The following is a 20,084-nucleotide window of genomic DNA, read 5'->3' as shown; positions in this document are numbered from 1 at the left end:
GACTTTCTGGAACATGAAGGTCGTTGCATCCTTAAGCAGAAGAGCCTGTGCCTAGCATAGATGAGGCTGAAAGGAAGTGAACACAGACTGTATGATTGTTTGACAAGACTAAAATTACGTCCGCCTACCCAGAATTGGAGTGGGGAGGAGTGAGTAATGTCCGGGAGTGGCAATGAATAACAAATATAACAACCCATCAACACAACATAATCCCACATGGTGTACACCTGACCAGCATACATAAATGATTGCACATCCCTTTCGTAAACTATGGGCGCTTATATGGTCTTGAGTCCTGTTTTATGGCTATAAAAGTCTCCATTCTTCTGAAAAAGCTCTATACAAAACTTTGGAGTATTTTTGTAGGAATTTCTACCCATTCAGTCAAAGAAGCATTTGTGAGGCGAGGAACTGATACTGCACAAAAAAGTCTAGCTCGTCTTCTGCATTTTAATTGTTTGCAGACTCCCTCCTGTCTAACCAAGAAGTGATCTGAGCTGACATCTGTATCAATTTACAGGCAGCAGAAGACAAGATTCAAGAAGGTGGTGTAGTGCAGGCGGGAGAGAAAAGCCAAAGTAGGGAAAGCTCAGTGGTGGAAGAACACAACAGAGAATGAACTAAAGGCTGTATCTTGAGCCCCTACATTATTCTATTTAACCCAGTGCCCGGGGCACATGCCCCACCTGACTAGCAGTTTTCAAGTTACAAGCTAAAAAGACAGAGATTGCATTTTGTAATAGGTAGATAAATAGTTTTACAGGAAAAGATTCAGTTTATTAATTTAGTCATTTTCTCCTATTCAGCAGTATGCTACTCACACATTGGACTGCATGTTCAACTCAAAGCTAAACCTTTCATGAAATCAACATATACTAAGAAATCATTGTGCCTTGTAAATATAAGAACTAAAGATAACTTTTTTTTTTAAACACTAGTTTTTTATTGTATTTCCAGCAGAGTAAATGACAATGATAATAGAAAAAAACCCCACTGAGAACAGAAAACAGTGGTACAATTCTAAGGATCAGTTTAGGCTGAAACCATTGTGTATACAAAATCAGTAATCAGGGTGTTCTATACAGTTGATCAAGAAAGCCTTCCGTCTTATGTTTAGGAGTAAGCCTTAACCTATTAATTTAGGAAAACAGTGAGAGCTCTGGAGCCAAGCTGTCCAATCCCACCTGAACCTCTCCTTTCTGTTGAAGGCACTTGAGTGCATGCTCTCATGCCAATAGCTGTTGTTAACTGATTTGATTAGATCATAAATGGAGAACACGGAATTACTGCGCCAGCATTGAGCAATATGTGATCTACATGTGATCAGAATGTGCAAAATCGGAGTGCGCAGAGTGACAGGGATTTGATCTGCGTTCAGACTTAATAGGGCCAGAGTGGGATTGGGAACAAACTGAATACTACTAAAATTTGTTATAAGCTGAAAAACCTGGCCCCAGAGACCGGAGACGTACACGCAGTCCCACCACAAATGCAGTAGCGATCCATCTTTTGTCCCGCATCTCCAGCAACAACCGGAGAAGTGAGTAAACAATTTGTTTATTAGTGTAGACGTTAAGTACCATCTGTATAGTATCTCACGAGAATTTTCAAAATGGTTAGCACATTTAGAAATAGAGCTGATTATGGAGTATGCCTCATACCATTGATTATATCAGAGATTTGTATTTTTAGATCATCTTCCCATTTTTTGTTGATAATTTCCATGGGATTGCTTTGAGGTTGGTTTACTATAGCATAGCAAGTGGATTGACTCTTGTTGGAACCCTGTAGTGATGAGAGCGAAACGTCCAGTTTAGAGGGCACGTTCATTCTCGTAGGAGGTGGGAATGATCTTAGTAAATGGGTGATTTGTAAGTTAATCAGGTCAAGAAATATTAAATTTATAGACCAGATCTGGAAAAAAAAGGCGCCCGTCCTCCCACAACTGACCGACCCAGTTGCTTCCAGTTATAGAGAGAAAGATTCTCAATGGCAACTTCAAGCAAAGTTATGTCCATTTTGTGAAGTGGGAAGGTAATTCATTTTATTTTCATGGCCACAATGTTCCAAACATTAGTAGCCGCAGAGAGAGTTGCTGAAGTAAAGAGGGACGTAGAGTTAAAAAACAGTTGGGCCATGAGGTGATATTTTAGGGGTTTGTTGTTTAGTCTATGGTTTTCATTGGAGACCCATTCCTTTGAGATATTATTTAGCCACGAGAATCTGAGTTGGTCCAATATGGTCGCTCTATAGTATTGAATAACGGAAGGGAACCCAAGACCCCCATTCTTCTTGTGTATATAAAGAATATTTCTTCTGACTCTATGTTTCTTTTTCCCCCAAATAAAAGATAGGAGTGAAGATTGGATATCTTTGAGATAGGGGATTGGTAAGTAAATAGAAATATAGATAATAGAGATGAGCGAACGTACTCGGTAAGGCCGATTTTGCAATCGAGCACCGCGATTTTCGAGTACTTCACTACTCGGGTGAAAAGATTCGGGGGGCGCCGTGGGTGAGCGAGGGGTTGCGGAGGGGAGTGGGGAGAAGAGGGAGAGAGAGCTCCCCCCTGTTCCGCGCTGCTACCCCCCCCCCCCCCCCCGCTCCACCACGCCACACCCCGCCCCCCGGCGACCCCCGAATCTTTTCACCCGAGTAGTGAAGTACTCGAAAATCGCGGTGCTCGATTGTGAAATCGGCCTTACCGAGTACGTTCGCTCATCTCTAATAGATAACTTTTATGCACAATCATTTTTATTATTGATTTTTGTGCTTTTTGCCATATTTTGTAATAATTGCTAGGAACTAGAGATGAGCGAACGTACTTGGATAAGCACTACTCGTCCGAGTAATGTGCCTTATCCGAGTACCGCTGTGCTCGTCCTCAAAGATTCGGGGCGCTCCGCTGCTGACAGGTGAGTCGCAGCGGGGAGCGGGGCAGAGCGGGCGGGAGAGAAGGAGAGAAAGATCTCCCCTCCGTTCCTCCCCGCTCTCCCCTGCAGCTCCCCGCTCCGCGGCGCTCCCCGAATCTTTCAGCACGAGTACAGTGGTACTCGGATAAGGCACATTACTCGGACGAGTAGTGCTTATCCGAGTACGTTCGCTCATCTTTACTAGGAACTAATTGGAAAAAAAATATGGCTATGTGTAAAAGCATATTAAGTAAAAAAGAGGAATTTTTGGAGAAACCTGAATGACTACTCAAACATCTACTGAAAAACCTAATTCCACATATATTCCTCGAAAACCAATGATGCTATAACAAAGAAGAGAAAACAACATACAATCAACACCTTTCTTGTTGGATTTTTAGAAAATGAATATTTATTTCAAATAGTATTTTAAATTACTATATTAAAAGCGGACTTTTTTTTTATAAAAAGAAAGGAAACCAAAGCTTTTTAAAATTTATTTAACTCATATCTATTTCAAGAATTAAAAATACTACGTTAAATCTGTGAAGGTTCGCCAGCACAAAACAGGGATTAAGAAAAATGTAATACAAATAGCATTTACTTTGTTGGATATTTTTAAAAATGAGGTCCCTATGAAACAATGACATCTTTTAAACATTCGCTGTTCGCAGGAACTATCATATTTGACTGCGTATATTTGGCACAATTAAAGCAATCATTCACAGTTACAATAGTTTTTTTGCAGCACATTTTTTTAAAAAGTTAGTTTTAGATACATTATGTAAATGTGGACTACTGTCATAAACAATATATCTCGGTTTACATGCAATCTTTTTTTCCACAATCTCTAGGTCATTATGGCCAAAATGCAGCCCATGGCTCCCTTATGTGTGGTTCTGACAGCCCAATCCCATGCATGCTCCCAAACGCCCTGGTTTCTAAGCACTGTGACACATCTGACAGAAGTGAATACAGATAGTCCCCGACTTGCGAACATTCGACTTACGAATTTCGCTAGATACGAACTATCTGTCCTGCACAGTATGATGTAATGCTATGGCACAGTATGATGTCATGCTATGGCATGACATCATATGGTGCAGGGACCGGGCAGGCTTCTATCAAGCCTGATAGAAGCCTGTCCGGTCAGATCGCGGTTGCTGGGCAGCCGGGGGCCTTCTGAAAGGCCCCAGAGCTGCCTATGCAGAGCGCCTATCAAGCCGTGCGCTTGATGGGCACTCTGCATAGGCAGCTCTGGGGCCTTTCAGGAGGTCCCCGGCTGCCTAGCAACCACACAGCGTCCCGCGATCTCATCGTGGGACGCTGTACAGACCCCTGAACGTCGGGTGCAGGCTGTTTCTTACAGCGGGCACCCGGCGGCAGCAGTTTCGACGAGCCGCGCCGCTCGTCAGAACTGTTAACACTTTAAATACCGCTGTCAGAGCGGTATTTAAAGTGTTAACAGTTCCGACAAGCGCCACGGCTCGTCGGAACTGCTGCCGCCGGGTGCCCGCTGTAAGAACAGCCGATACCCGACGTTGTATGGAGCGGGATCCACCCGCGATCCCCTCCATACAACCATTTGTTCGACTTGCGAACGAAACGGACTTGCGAACAGGCTCCCGGAACGGAACCTGTTCGCAAGTCGGGGACTAACTGTACCTAGCAGACTACACCATTGATTATCTCTGACTGCATGCATTTGCACAGGAAGAAATACTGTAGGTGCAATCAGTTGCTCTATTATTGGAGTAAGGAGTGTGAGTATATGCACACTGAGGAATCCAACACACATCTTTTTACTGTGATTCCACCTCTAAAACCCATCCAAGATGCAAATCACTGCTATGAGTTCTCATGAAGATTTAGCCCTAACAATGGTCAATATGTAGAAAAGTTATAAAATCAAATGGAGTAACCTTCCTTAATATAGAACTACCAAATTTGTCAAAACTGACAAGAATGGGTGATGTGATATTTAAAACATAACTCCAACGCACAACAGGCCTATGTGAACTACAGTTTTGTGAATCCGTTATATAAGAAGCTAGTGTGAAATACAGATATAATTTTGCGGTCATATGGACACAAAGTCACGTAGGATGCGTGGTCATCACAATGACTATGCGTCTGTGTGTCCACTCCTTAGTTAACATAACTCTCAGTACTCACGTCACTATCAGTGCCTGGCGGTGACATGGCATCACGCAGGCGGGAATATTTTCTACATATGACAGCGGGGAGACAGCATGGATGGATGACCATTAGGCTGGTAAGCCACCACTGTGGTACCTGCTTGCTTTGATCTGGCATTTCGATTACGGGTGCAGATCTACTTTTTTTATACTGAATGCCCATGCATTATATACTTGAGTCCCCTGATGAACCCCTGAAATGGGGGGGGGGGGGGGGGGCGAGTAGGAACTAGCAAAAATTCTCCCTACATAAGGGACTAAATAGGAATATATAGAGTCTCCGTAATAGGGTGAGTTGCGGGGCTGCTCTTTTCAGCGTGAATGCTGCACCATTTGTCAATAGAGCCTTGTGTGGCACAGAGTGTTAAAGGGGTTGTCCCGCGCCAAAACGTTTTTTTTTTTTTTCAATAGCCCCCCCGTTCGGCGCGAGACAAACCCGATGCAGGGGTTTAAAAAAAAACAAAACGGATAGTACTTACCCGAATCCCCGCACTCCGGTGACTTCTTACTTACCTTGCGAAGATGGCCGCCGGGATCTTCACCCTCGGTGGACCGCAGGTCTTCTGTGCGGTCCATTGCCGATTCCAGCCTCCTGATTGGCTGGAATCGGCACACGTGACAGGGCGGAGCTGCGAGGAGCAGCTCTCCAGCACGAGCGGCCCCATTCAGAAGGGAGAAGACCGGACTGCGCAAGCGCGTCTAATCGGGCGATTAGACGCTGAAAATTAGACGGCCCCATGGAGACGGGGACGCCAGCAACGGAGCAGGTAAGTGAATAACTTCTGTATGGCTCATAATTAATGCACGATGTACATTACAAAGTGCATTAATATGGCCATACAGAAGTGTATACTCCCACTTTGTTTCGCGGGACAACCCCTTTAAGGCAGCAGAAATGCAGTCCTAAGCTCTCCCTCACGACCTGAAGGTTGCAGGTTCAATGCCCGCTGGTTCAGCTAGCCGACTCAAGGTTGACTCAGCCTTCCATCCTTCCGAGGTCGGTAAAATGAGGACCCAGCTTGGTGGGAGGTAGTAAATAAATTATCTGAAAGCACAGCGGAATAAGTTGGTGCTATATAAATAACAAGATCTATTTCTTTATTTATTTACTAGTTCACAGGGATGCACAGGGCCAATTTTTGTTTGGTCCTTTTCCCTTGCAGACATGAACTGACTGTGCTTCTTTTGAAGTCAAGGAGGATGCAAAAAAACCTGCAAGAATGTCTAATCTTTCAAGTTGTTGATTGGTAAGATGCACATGGATATTTATTCTTCACAGATCATTATGCTTTATTGTGCATTGAATACGTAGGAGTTATTTCATATCTGCTGGCGGTGTCACTGGTTGTGGTTATCTGGCATCTTTATCAGTGTAACAGTGGCATACTTGTTGTTTCGGTCAGTTACAGTAATTGCATGAGTCCCACCATTTATGTTAATATTTATATTAAAAGTTATGCTTTAAAAATTAGATCAGCTATTCCTGTATCAGCCCTAGCGATGAGGAAAATCAGTTTGCAGAATTTTAGACACAATTCATTGCGGATCAGCATCAAGAAGTGACATATCTCTTCTTGACAAGTATCCATGCAGAATTATGTTGGATCTACTTGGATCTACTGCAGCAAAATACATGGCAGAAATTTGCAGCTTAGCAGTGATTTTCTGCTGTGGTAGAAAACCATGTGGAAAAATTTGCATCAGATCCCACTGTTTGAACATACCCTAAGCTGGAAACACAGGATCTGGTTGACCCCATGCACAAAGAACACATTTTATTATGCCGTGTAGTTGCATGTAGTGAAAGTGGTGTCTCCTTGCTCTGCTGGTGTGAACCTCCTGTGGTTGTTGAGCAAAGGATAGCTAACCGCTGTTCATTGACAACAAGGCCATTTTTATTTTGATTGGTCAGTCTGGGCATGCACACTGACTGCCATAAGACATGAGTCTGCACACCCAGCGTTTGTCCGGTAGTTCTCTGTGCTGCACACTTTAATTAAGCTACACAGGTAGGAGTATAGACATAATGTTTTTTAAACATTTGTAAATAGGGTTTTATCAAAACTTGCACTTTGATGAATTGACAGGATCCACTTGAGTATGAGGGGCGCACAATGAGTGATGTCGGGATTTACGAAATGTGCTATTTATATGTGTCATTTGTGATTGACTGTATATGCTTCACAAAGACCACTATGATCGAAACGTTACATGACGGAGGAATAAAGTTTCTTTTTTCTTTTGCACCAGGTTATCAAATAGCACAGTTGTGCTTGAGTAGGGTAAAAGATGTTTCATCTGTTCTATGTAGTTTTATACCTAGAGAACTATTTAAGTACCCCAACCAATGATTAATCTCTTCTTACATTTTTCATGATATCAGCAAAGAAATAGCTAATAAAACAGCACTAAATTGACGTACCGTGATGATAAGACTTGAATAAGTTCTTTTCTGTACTGCACTCTTAGTTTGTTACTCTTGAATCGGGGATCATCAATGAGTTCAGAAAGACCAGTAATCTAAATTAAAACAGATTAAATGATTGTTAAGCATAATATTTTAAATATATACCATACAATAAAAATATATATCGAAAGGACATTTCATATATATATTTTTTTTAATTCTAGAGAACAATAAGCAATACACATGTATGTGCATTAGAGATTGTAACTCACAAACAAGAGGCAAGGACCTTATTTATCAAAGCTGTCTAAGGATACGTTCCCACAAAATGAAAATGCTGCAGACATTCTACAACATAGGATTCTGCTGCAAATTCCGCAGCATTTCCGCATCTAAAACAAAGTCAAACTCAATTGCGTATTTGGAACTGATTTCAGAAGGTACAGTGCTTCTCCTCACCTTTAAAGTCTTTGTGCTGTCAGCCCACCCCGGCACCCTTAAACTCCATAGGTATTGAGCACCGCTGGTCAGATGATGGTACTACTACATCACCTGACCAGCGGTGCTCACTACAGGCCACCGGGTGTCAGAATGCATTGACAATGCGAAGACTTTGGAGGCGAGGAGTAACGTTGTATCTTCTGAAATCAGCTGTGGAAACAAAACTGATTTTGAGTCAAAATCCACACTGATTGATCGATTTTGACTGTTTTGGATGTGGAAATGCTGTGTAATTTGCCGCAGAAATTCCACAGCTTTTCCATCCAGTGGGAATGCAACCTAAAGAAGAGCTGTCTTTGCTGCCCATAGCAACCAATCAGAGCTCAGCTTTAATTTCTGAAACTTCTTTGCTAAAATAAAATCTATGCTATGATTAGTTATTACAGACAAAAAAGACAGTTTTTCTTTCAGATAGTTTTGATAAATAAGACCAAATGTAGCAAAATGTTTTTGCCTTTCTGTATGCCGCTGGGAACTGGTGTCTATGCCTACCAATGTATCAATCATGTAATGCTTGAAAGATGCATAGACTGTGGTGCTGATTCATATGGATGATCTACCAAAAAGGACGTGAACCTGTCTATGGGTTTAATCATTACGTATAACTGAAGAGACTGTTCAGCGCCCAAAGAGTGCGGAGTGAATTTTTTTCTTACTATCTGGTGGATATTCACACTGACTCCCAGTCAACCTAGGGAGTTTTGCCATACTCCTGACGCCTCTCCAAGACCCTCAGATCGTGCACAAAAGCACTTTTCAGTGTGAACTTGGACCGGAGATGCAGGTGGGATTTCCCTATCCAGGGCTAACGCACCGTGCACCAGGGAAGTGGTTCTTCATTCACGTTCTACTATAGTCAAGATAAATACATGTGGCACAATTCTAACCTACTGTTTGCCATGAAATCCCATCCGCCTGCACTGATAGAGCTGCCTGGGTGCTGATGGGGTAACAGTCCTCTCTGTATAGTCCCTTAGATGCTGCCATCGATACTGACCGTGCCATCAAATAAGTTAAATTGCCCTGACTGATGTTATCTCTGATGTCTTTCGCAATAGCAAGATGTCAATTGTAAATTTAGGCGGGCACTTGCTGCTGATAGCATAGGCTTAGCTCCTGAGCCCCTGCCATCATACTACCTCCATAATGGTTTGCAGGAACAAACCGCTGGCTGCCACAAACATGTATGAAAATGAGCAGGAAGGGGTTAAATATACAATCCCTTTAAATATGACAGCACTAGATCAGTGTGCAGTTAGGACTAGCCTAGGGGGCACTTCGTAGAAGACAAGAATAGGGGCACTATATGGGAGCTGTAATCTGGAGATGGAAAGAAAGGGTTAAACCTGACTATAGACAAAATGGTTAAACCTGACAAAAAGGCTATAGTTACGAAAGCGTTAAGGGTAGCAGAGGATGGCAGCAGTGTAGAGAGAAGAGGAAGATAGTGTGCAGGCAATACTGTAGTGAACGGTAAGGGGAAGAGTGAGCAAAGGGCTCAAAGGAGACCCTGGTTACACAATCCATGCACACAAGTTTGGAGCAGAGTGCATATATACTTTATGTTGTGTCGCCTCCTTCCTCAGCGAGTCTTCAACCGACCTCCTCAGTCTCTCCTTCAGCCGCTGATTGAATTCATCCTGCATTGCACTTAGACAGCACAGGACTCAGGGCAGGTTCACACAAGCGTATTTGTGTGCGCAAGATTTGCGTGCACAATAGAGCCCATTGTTTTCGATGGGGCTCATTTTCCTTTTCACTTTTGTGCGCAGAAACAAAAAACGCAGCATGCTCTATTTTCATGCGCTTTTGCGCACCAAAGTCCCTATAAGAGTCGGAGGGGGGTACACATGCTCACCCAAGACCCGCACGATTGCAGAATACAATGTCACGGGGAAAAGAACACGCCAGGGACTACTTAGGCTGCATAGCCTTCTAAACTCAGGCCGGGGCTGTATCCCTCGCCCTTGTGAACGGTCTCGGTTAGGGCAAAGAGTACAGTAAAATGTGCAAGTACACGCACGATAATGCGACGTTCATGGTGCAAAAATGTTGCTCTATCGTGTGCGTTTTGCACATTCGCTTATGGAAAGCTGCCCTCACTGCAGAAATTAAGGCTTTTGGGCAGCCCAGGCGCCTTTGAGGCGGTGGAACCCATTGCAACCACTATGACTGCTACAGTAATAATTTACACCCCTGAGTTACATCATATACTAACTAACTGATTTGCACAAGCTGGTTTATGGAGTTTCCAGACTACATGTATGTACAACATTGTTTCGTGTGCTAGAGATTGCTTGGTGGTCAGATGGCATCCAAGGTTGAAAATTCACAGAAAGTTTCCAAAAATCAGGCATTTTTTCTGTCATCCGTAACGTCCAGCAGAAAAAGAAATGTATGTGAATTTTTCTAGTTGTTCTTCGTGGCACCTGTAGACCATCCAGAAGATTGGGGATGCAACGCGAAGAAGAGAGAGAGGGTAGGGATTACATCATCTCCCAATCCCCTTTCTAGCTGCAGTGTGCTCAGCCAGTCACAGCCTCATCTCACAAGAGAGAATGTGCCGATCTACATGTCAAAGGTGTTTTATAGCACATGTTAAGCCACAATTTTCCTGCTCTGCAGTCATCGCACAATGCAGTTACTCGTGACCGGCATGTACTCTATCATTTCTCTTTATGTCATAGCATTAACTACGGAGCAATTACTCTTCTTCCATTCTTCATATATTTAGAATCTGGGATGGACTGCTGCAGCAAAAAATGCCCCCCCCTCCCCCCCCCCACACACACCCACACACCCATACACACACAGAGACATTTAACAAACAATAACAAACACTAGGGTCCCTGCTAAATATTCCATATCTTGAGTACAGGAGAATCACAGGTCTTTGTTATTGTTATGCCTCCTGCTGTCTGCAAGGGAGAGGGCAGCTGAGCAGGAGTCCATCCTCGCTCCAACAATATGAGAGATAGAAGACCCAGGGAGCAGGCCATCTTCACATCAGCGATTGAACGCTGGTAGAAGGTCCCATTGTTCTGCTCCATACCTACATATATCTTACAGAACTCTTGCATACCCCCTCCTTTAATTTGGGGGCTTTAACAATTCACGGTCATTATTTTAAAGCCATGGAATGCGTACAGGGTCTTTACAAGAGAGTGGAGCACATGTCCGTAAAAATGTTGGATTGCCCATGACTTTTTGTTCAGTTATCTCGAAAAAATTCAAGAGGAGGTTGGCAACCCTGAAGACATCTTGCCAAGACGTGGAGGGTTTGTGGAGTCATAATAATATTCCATCAATCTGCCAACCAGGAAGTAGCACTCACAAGGCTAACAGTATGAAGTGCTGCAGTGACCCACCGAGTACCAGATGCTTCCACATACAACTAGCAGGTGAAGATGGAGAAAATAAAATACTGTTTATTTCTTCAATATAGTTGGCCATAGCTTTATTTCAATTCGATCATACTACAGTAAGACATAAACTCATCTGATGGTTCTGGGTACAGCCATGGAGACATGTGCCAAACTATTGCGATGGGAGGGGGTGGTGGCTTCATCTGATAGCCCTTTGAGCTATGTTGAAATGTCTATTGCATGTTGCTGATTTTGCTTTTGAATTATGTTCAGCTCTTGGATGCCAAAGTAAGTAACAAAAACCTTTTTGCCTCACTGCACAAAATGTTACGGCATGAAATGTATGGCCGTTTAGGGACAGCAGAGTGTACCCTTGTGAATGACATCATATGACCCATGGGTCAGCAGAGTGTACCTTATGATTGAAGTCCAGGTGGCCCATGCAGTAGGGCTGTTCACACCAAGACTTCAAGCGTCATATGATGGAGGAATTAAATGACAGAGCCCACACAGTTATGGGTTCAACAAAGAATTCCTACCTGATGGTTATCAGGCCTCTTTATTTATAGCCCCCTTACATTGGAGAGTCACAACATCATTGGACAATTAGCTATGCAAATTTATTGGTTAGTTTTCAATCCAACATTTCATAAGTCAATTTAACACTTCTTCATGTCCATCGGTTACATCTCATTATTCTTAGTATAGTTTCTAAATTCCAAGAAATATCATAGTTCATTGGACAGTTCTCAATCCAACCTTTGATTGGTTGCTTTTAGAATTTTACATGGCATTCATTGAGTACATTCTGATTCTTCATTTGCATTTCTTTAAAACTTTAAGTCACGGTAAATGACAGGGTGCCAAGTGTAGAACATAGAATCATAGAATGGTAGAGTTGGAAGGGACCTCCACGGTCATCGGGTCCAACCTTCTGCTCAGTGCAGTATTTACTAAATCAGCCCAGACAGATCTTTGTCCAGCCTTTGTTTAAACATTTCCATTGAAGGAGAACTCACCACCTCCCATGGTAACCTGTTCCACTCATTGATCCCCCTCACTGTCTAATATCTAATCTGTGTCTCCTCCCTTTCAGTTTCATCCCATTACTTCTAGTCTTTCCTTGTGCAGATGAGAATAGGGCTGATCCCTCTGCACTGTGACAGCCCTTCAGATATTTGTAGATGGCTATTAATTATCCTCTCAGCCTTCTTTTTTGCAAGCTAAGCATTCCCAGATCCTTTAACCGTTCCTCATAGGACATGATTTGCAGACTGCTCACCATCTTGGTAACTCTTCTCTGAACTTGCTCCAGGTTGTCTATGTCTTTTTAACAGTGAGGTGCCAGAACTGAACACAGTATGCCAGATGATGTCCTTATCTTATATCACCATATGTCTCCTGAGTACATAGACAAGTTCAGACAAGTTCTTTCCTGGTATATTCGACGGTGTATGTTATTGCGCAGTTTAAATTCATACAATATATATAACAATTGTCCATAGTCAAATATCTTCTGTTACATAATTAATCTTTGATTTTACCTTATATATTTTTGTGACCTCAAGCCTATATATGTTTACCTGTCAGTTGAGCAGATAACTCAATTCTGGGAAATGTAGTTTTTCCATCACATGAGTTTCAAACTTATAAAGAGCGATTTTCTCTATTTTCAAAATGGCTTCCTCTAGTTTAATGAATTTAGCAATTCTTTTTAGAACTAGGAGAAAAACGTAAGGCAGATCTACTGGCTTTGCAAGGGTATGTATATTGATGGAAGACGAATGACGTACCTATATCTCTGCTAGCTTTAACAATATGAGGCCTTAGTCACACGGGCGTTTTTCCCCGTGATTTGCGGATCGCATGACGGATGCGCATCCTCAAATCGCGTCACCGGGGCTGAAAAATCGCCCGAAAAAACTGCTCCTAGCCACGTTTCATTAGAAACGGGCCGGGGCTGTCCAGCGCATTGAATTCAATGGAGCCGGCAATACAGCCAGCTCCATTGAAAGCAATGGGCTGCGGACGATCTCACGATGAATTTTCGGGAAGGGCTTAAAAATATGAGCCCTTCCAGGAAATTCATCCAGAAATGTGTAAAAAACTATATATATATATATACTCACCTGGTCCCGGCAGACGGAGCTCAGCCGCGGCCGCCGGCAGTTCTCCTGCACTGCTCTAAGTAGTATTCAGCAGCCGGGGCTTTAAAATCCCCGCCTGCTAAATGAGCTACCTCTGCTTGGTCACAGCCTCACCAATCAGAGGCAGCTCTCACTCACACCCATTCATGAATTCAGTGGCAGGGCGACTATATCTCCCCGACGGCACATTGGTTGAATTTAGTGCAGGCTGGGACCGAGTCAGAGCCTGGGACCGCTCACGTCCTACCCACCCCCAGAATTGCGGGCCCCAACTTGGTGCTGGTATCTGCGGCGGTGTATGCTTCCTCCACTAAACCACCCTCCTCCTCCTCCTACGCAACCTCTGTCTCGCAATCAAGATGTGTCAGCAGCAGCACGTCACCAGCAGTCGGTGTAACGCGGCGTGGCAGCACAGCGGTGGCCAAGCGTCAGCAGGCCGTGCTGAAACTACTCAGCTTAGGAGAGAAGAGGCACACGGCCCACGAACTGCTGCAGGGTCTGACAGAGCAGATCGACCGCTGGCTTTCGCCGCTGAGCCTCCAACCGGGCATGGTCGTGTGTGACAACGGCCGTAACCTGGTGGCGGCTCTGCAGCTCGGCAGCCTCACGCACGTGCCATGCCTGGCCCACGTCTTTAATTTGGTGGTTCAGCGGTTTCTGAAAAGCTACCCACGCTTGTCAGACCTGCTCGTAAAGGTGCGCCGGCTCAGCGCACATTTCCGCAAGTCCAACACGGACGCTGCCACCCTGCGCACCCTGCAACATCGGTTTAATCTGCCAGTGCACCGACTGCTGTGCGAAGTGCCCACACGGTGGAACTCTACGCTCCACATGTTGGCCAGGCTCTATGAGCAGCGTAGAGCTATAGTGGAATACCAACTCCAACATGGGCGGCGTACCGGGAGTCAGCCTCCTCAATTCTTTACAGAAGAGTGGGCCTGGTTGGCAGACATCTGCCAGGTCCTTGGAAACTTTGAGGAGTCTACCCAGATAGTGAGCGGGGATGCTGCAATCATTAGCGTCACCATTCCTCTGCTATGCCTCTTGAGAAGTTCCCTGCAAAGCATAAAGGCAGACACTTTGCGCTCGGAAACGGAGCTGGGGGAAGACAGTATGTCGCTGGATAGTCAGAGCACCTTCCTGTCTATATCTCAGGGCATTGAGGTGGAGGAGGAGGTAGAGGAGCATGAGGAGGAGGGGGAAGAGACAGCTTGGCCCACTGCTGAGGGTACCCATGCTGCTTGCCTGTCATCCTTTCAGCGTGTATGGCCTGAGGAGGAGGAGGAGGATCCTGAAAGTGATCCTCCTAGTGAGGACAGCCATGTGTTGCGTATAGGTACCCTGGCACACATGGCTGACTTCATGTTAGGATGCCTTTCTCGTGACCCTCGCGTTACACGCATTCTGGCCACTACGGATTACTGGGTGTACACACTGCTCGACCCACGGTATAAGGAGAACCTTTCCACTCTCATACCCGAAGAGGAAAGGGGTTCGAGAGTGATGCTATACCACAGGACCCTGGCGGACAAACTGATGGTAAAATTCCCATCCGACAGCGCTAGTGGCAGAAGACACAGTTCCGAGGACCAGGTAGCAGGGGAGGCGCGGAGATCAGGCAGCATGTACAGCACAGGCAGGGGAACACTGTCCAAGGCCTTTGACAGCTTTTTGGCTCCCCAGCAAGACTGTGTCACCGCTCCCCAGTCCAGGCTGAGTCGGCGGGAGCACTGTAAAAGGATGGTGAGGGAGTACGTAGCCGATCGCACGACCGTCCTCCGTGACGCCTCTGCCCCCTACAACTACTGGGTATCGAAGCTGGACACGTGGCCTGAACTCGCACTGTATGCCCTGGAGGTACTTGCTTGTCCTGCGGCTAGCGTCTTGTCAGAGAGGGTGTTTAATGTGGCTGGGGGAATCATCACAGATAAGCGTACCCGCCTGTCAACCGACAGTGCCGACAGGCTTACAATCATAAAGATGAACAAAGCCTGGATTTCCCCAGACTTCTCTTCTCCACCAGCGGACAGCAGCGGTACCTAAACAATACGTAGGCTGCACCCGCGGATGGAAGCATCATTCTCTATCACCATAAAAAACGGGGACCTTTCAGCTTCATCAAGCTGTGTATTATATTCATCCTCCTCCTCCTGCTCCTCCTGAAACCTCACGTAATCACGCCGAACGGGCAATTTTTCTGAGGCCCACAAGGCTCAGTCATATAACTTTTGTAAACAATGTTTATACGTTTCAATTCTCAATTCAATAAAGCGTTGAAACTTGCACCTGAACCAATTTTTATTTTAAATGGGCCGCCTACAGGCCTAGTTACAAATTAAGCCACATTAACCAAAGCGATTAATGGCTTTCACCTGCCCTCTTGGTTGGGCATGGGCAATTTTTCTGAAGTACATTTGTACTGTTGGTACACCAATTTTTTGGGGCCCTCGCCTACATTGTAATCCTAGTAATCTTTAGCCCACCTGCATTAAAGCTGACGTTACCACCGCTGTGCTGGGCACTGCAATGGGATATATTTCTGTACCGCCGGTGGCTTCCTGGGACCCACCCATGCTGTCGGTCCACACGGAGTTGTAACTGCATGTGTCCACTTCTAAAGAACCCCAGTCTGACTGGGGAATGCAGTGTGGGCCGAAGACCACCAGCATTAAACCTGACGTTACCTCAGCTGTGATGGGCAATGCAATGGGATATATTTATGTACCGCCGGTGGCTTCCTGGGACCCACCCATGCTGTCGGTCCACACGGAGTTGTAACTGTATGTGTCCACTTCTAAAGAACCCCAGTCTGACTCGGGAATGCAGTGTGGGCTGAAGACCACCTGCATTAAACCTGACGTTACCTCACCTGTGATGGGCAATGCAATGGGATATATTTATGTACCGCCGGTGGCTTCCTGGGACCCACCCATGCTGTCAGTCCACACGGAGTTGTAACTGCATGTGTCCACTTCTAAAGGACCCCAGTCTGACTGGGGCATGCAGTGTGGGCCGAAGACCACCTGCATTAAACCTGACGTTACCTCAGCTGTGATGGGCAATGCAATGGGATATATTTATGTACCGCCGGTGGCTTCCTGGGACCCACCCATGCTGTCGGTCCACACAGAGTTGTAACTGCATGTGTCCACTTCTAAAGAACCCCAGTCTGACTGGGGAATGCAGTGTGGACCGAAGACCACCTGCATTTAATCGGACGTTACCTCAGCTGTGATGGGCAATGCAATGGGATATATTTATGTACCGCCGGTGGCTTCCTGGGACCCACCCATGCTGTCGGTCCACACGGAGTTGTAACTGCATGTGTCCACTTCTAAAGAACCCCAGTCTGACTGGGGAATGCAGTGTGGGCCGAAGACCACCAGCATTAAACCTGACGTTACCTCAGCTGTGATGGGCAATGCAATGGGATATATTTATGTACCGCCGGTGGCTTCCTGGGACCCACCCATGCTGTCGGTCCACACGGAGTTGTAACTGCATGTGTCCACTTCTAAAGAACCCCAGTCTGACTCGGGAATGCAGTGTGGGCCGAAGACCACCTGCATTAAACCTGACGTTACCTCACCTGTGATGGGCAATGCAATGGGATATATTTATGTACCGCCGGTGGCTTCCTGGGACCCACCCATGCTGTCAGTCCACACGGAGTTGTAACTGCATGTGTCCACTTCTAAAGGACCCCAGTCTGACTGGGGCATGCAGTGTGGGCCGAAGACCACCTGCATTAAACCTGACGTTACCTCAGCTGTGATGGGCAATGCAATGGGATATATTTATGTACCGCCGGTGGCTTCCTGGGACCCACCCATGCTGTCGGTCCACACGGAGTTCTAACTGCATGTGTCCACTTCTAAAGAACCCCAGTCTGACTGGGGAATGCAGTGTGGACCGAAGACCACCTGCATTTAATCGGACGTTACCTCAGCTGTGATGGGCAATGCAATGGGATATATTTATGTACCGCCGGTGGCTTCCTGGGACCCACCCATGCTGTCGGTCCACACGGAGTTATAACTGCATGTGTCCACTTCTAAAGAACCCCAGTCTGACTCGGGAATGCAGTGTGGGCCGAAGACCACCTGCATTAAACCTGACGTTACCTCAGCTGTGATGGGCAATGCAATGGGATATATTTATGTACCGCCGGTGGCTTCCTGGGACCCACCCATGCTGTCGGTCCACACGGAGTTGTAACTGCATGTGTCCACTTCTAAAGAACCCCAGTCTGACTGCGGAATGCAGTGTGGGCCGAAGACCACCTGCATTTAATCGGACGTTACCTCAGCTGTGATGGGCAATGCAATGGGATATATTTATGTACCGCCGGTGGCTTCCTGGGACCCACCCATGCTGTCGGTCCACACGGAGTTGTAACTGCATGTGTCCACTTCTAAAGAACCCCAGTGTGACTGGGGAATGCAGTGTGGGCCGAAGACCACCTGCATTAAACCTGACGTTACCTCAGCTGTGATGGGCAATGCAATGGGATATATTTATGTACAGCCGGTGGGTTCCAGGGAGCCACCCATGCTGTGGGTGCACACGGAATTCCCATTGCGGAGTTGTACCTGCCTGTGACTATTTATAAAAAACCCCGGTCTGACTGGGGCATGCAGACACCTTGACAGAATCAATAGTGTGTGGCACATGGGTTCCCCATTGCTATGCCCACGTGTGCAGCTCCAGATGGAGGTGGCACAGGATTGGATTTCTCATTGCTTCTGTACAGCATTATGGGCTATCGCCCCGCCCCTTTTAAAGAGGGTCACTGCCTGGCCATGCCCACCCTCTGCAGTGTGTGCCTGCGGTTCCTCCTCATGGCAGACGTGAGGGTGGTGTGGCATGAGGGCAGCTGAAGGCTGCGCAGGGACACTTTGGTGTGCGCTGTGGACACTGGGTCGTGTGGGGAGGGGGGTTGGGCAGCATGTAACCCAGGAGAAGTGGCAGCGGAGTGTCATGCAGGCAGTGATTGTGCTTTGTTGGAGGTAGTGTGGTGCTTAGTTAAGGTATGCATTGCTAATGAGGGTTTTTCAGAAGTAAAAATTGTTGGGGGGGGCCCACTCTTGCCGCTATTGTGGCTTAATAGTGGGACCTGGGAACTTGAGATGCAGCCCAACATGTAGCCCCTCGCCTGCCCTATCCGTTGCTGTGTCGTTCCCATCACTTTCTTGAATTGCCCAGATTTTCACAAATGGAAACCTTAGCGAGCATCGGCGATATACAAAAATGCTCGAGTCGCCCATTGACATCAATGGGGTTCGTTACTCAAAACGAACCCTCGAGCATCGCGAAAATTTCGTCTCGAGTAACGAGCACCCGAGCATTTTGGTGCTCGCTCATCTCTAATACCGTATATACTTGAGTATTAGCCGAATCGAGTATAAGCCGAGTCAATAGGTTTTACCACAAAAAACTGGTAAAGCTAATTGACTTGAGTATAAGCCTAGCTATACTCAAGTATAGGTTAAAAAAAGCAATACTCAGCTCTCAGTTAGTGTCTGTGTCCTCGGCGCGATGCTCTCTGTGGCAATCTGCTTCATACTTCTCCCCGCAGTTATCTCCCTGGCTTGGTTTTGAAATCCGCCGCCCTCCGCGCTGTGTAACTAAGTGCTGTGATTGGATCGAGCGCCGGCCAATCACAGACGGTGCTTGATAAACCAATCCCATCCATTCAGTGATGGCATTCACTGAATGGTTCATAGACCACAGGGTACAGTATATCACCAGTCTGTCTAGATGTACAGTATATTGACAGTTTAAGGTGTTATACTCCTCCTGGGAGGCTTAGATAACTAGAATCATTTGAGAAAAGGTACAGCAAAATATGTCAAAAAAGCACTCTCTGATATACAGTATGCCTATTGCAAATGCTAGATCACCAATCACAGCCGGCGCTCGATCCAATCACAGCGCTTCCTCACACAGCGCTAATGGCGCCAAAAACCAAGCCAGGGAGATGAAAGTGGGGAGAAGACTGTAGCAGCTTGCTGCACCGCCGGGAGAGCATCGCGCCAGGGACACAGACACTGGCTAAGAGATGAGCATTGAGTTTTTAGTTGTTTTTTTTTACCTCACTCGAGTATAAGTAAAACTCGGCTTATACCCAACTATATATGGTGTGTGTGTATATATATATATATACATATATATATATATATATATATATATATATATGTATATAAAATTTAAGATACTTTATGATTTATAAGCCGCATATAACATATTGCAATCTTTACAATGCTGTGATTAGACTAAAACACTCCCAAAGGAGTTTGACTTCTAGTACTACACTAGAAGCAAATAATAAAGGCTCCTATAAAATGACTGAAAGTAGAGCTCTTGAAAATCGAATTCAAACATACAATATATTGTAAAATTGTATTTCGTGTGGTTACTTTTCAGAAGGGCAGTAAGATTGAACCAAGACACCATGGGCCTATAAATCCAATTCCATTTTCCAATAATAGAAAAGTATCCAAAATTAAAAAGAACATAATCTAATAGAAAAGAATCCTGAAAGAATTTCATTA

General features: G+C 45.5%; 1 protein-coding gene across 4 annotated transcripts in view; it reads right to left on the bottom strand.

The window, feature by feature from the left end:
* Window positions 1–20,084, bottom strand: part of SUGCT (succinyl-CoA:glutarate-CoA transferase) — a 992,617-nt gene that overhangs the window by 611,881 nt on the left and 360,652 nt on the right. For all 4 annotated transcript variants that reach the window (XM_066584998.1, XM_066585000.1, XM_066585001.1 and 1 more), the window contains exon 11: window positions 7,533–7,630. In XM_066584998.1, coding sequence (XP_066441095.1) covers window positions 7,533–7,630 — 98 coding nt within the window. The remainder of the gene's footprint in view (window positions 1–7,532; window positions 7,631–20,084) is intronic.

The sequence above is a fragment of the Eleutherodactylus coqui genome, chromosome 12, assembly GCF_035609145.1.
Source record: "Eleutherodactylus coqui strain aEleCoq1 chromosome 12, aEleCoq1.hap1, whole genome shotgun sequence".
Taxonomy (NCBI): Eukaryota; Metazoa; Chordata; class Amphibia; order Anura; family Eleutherodactylidae; genus Eleutherodactylus; species Eleutherodactylus coqui.
This window is presented reverse-complemented; position numbering and strand designations above follow the sequence as displayed.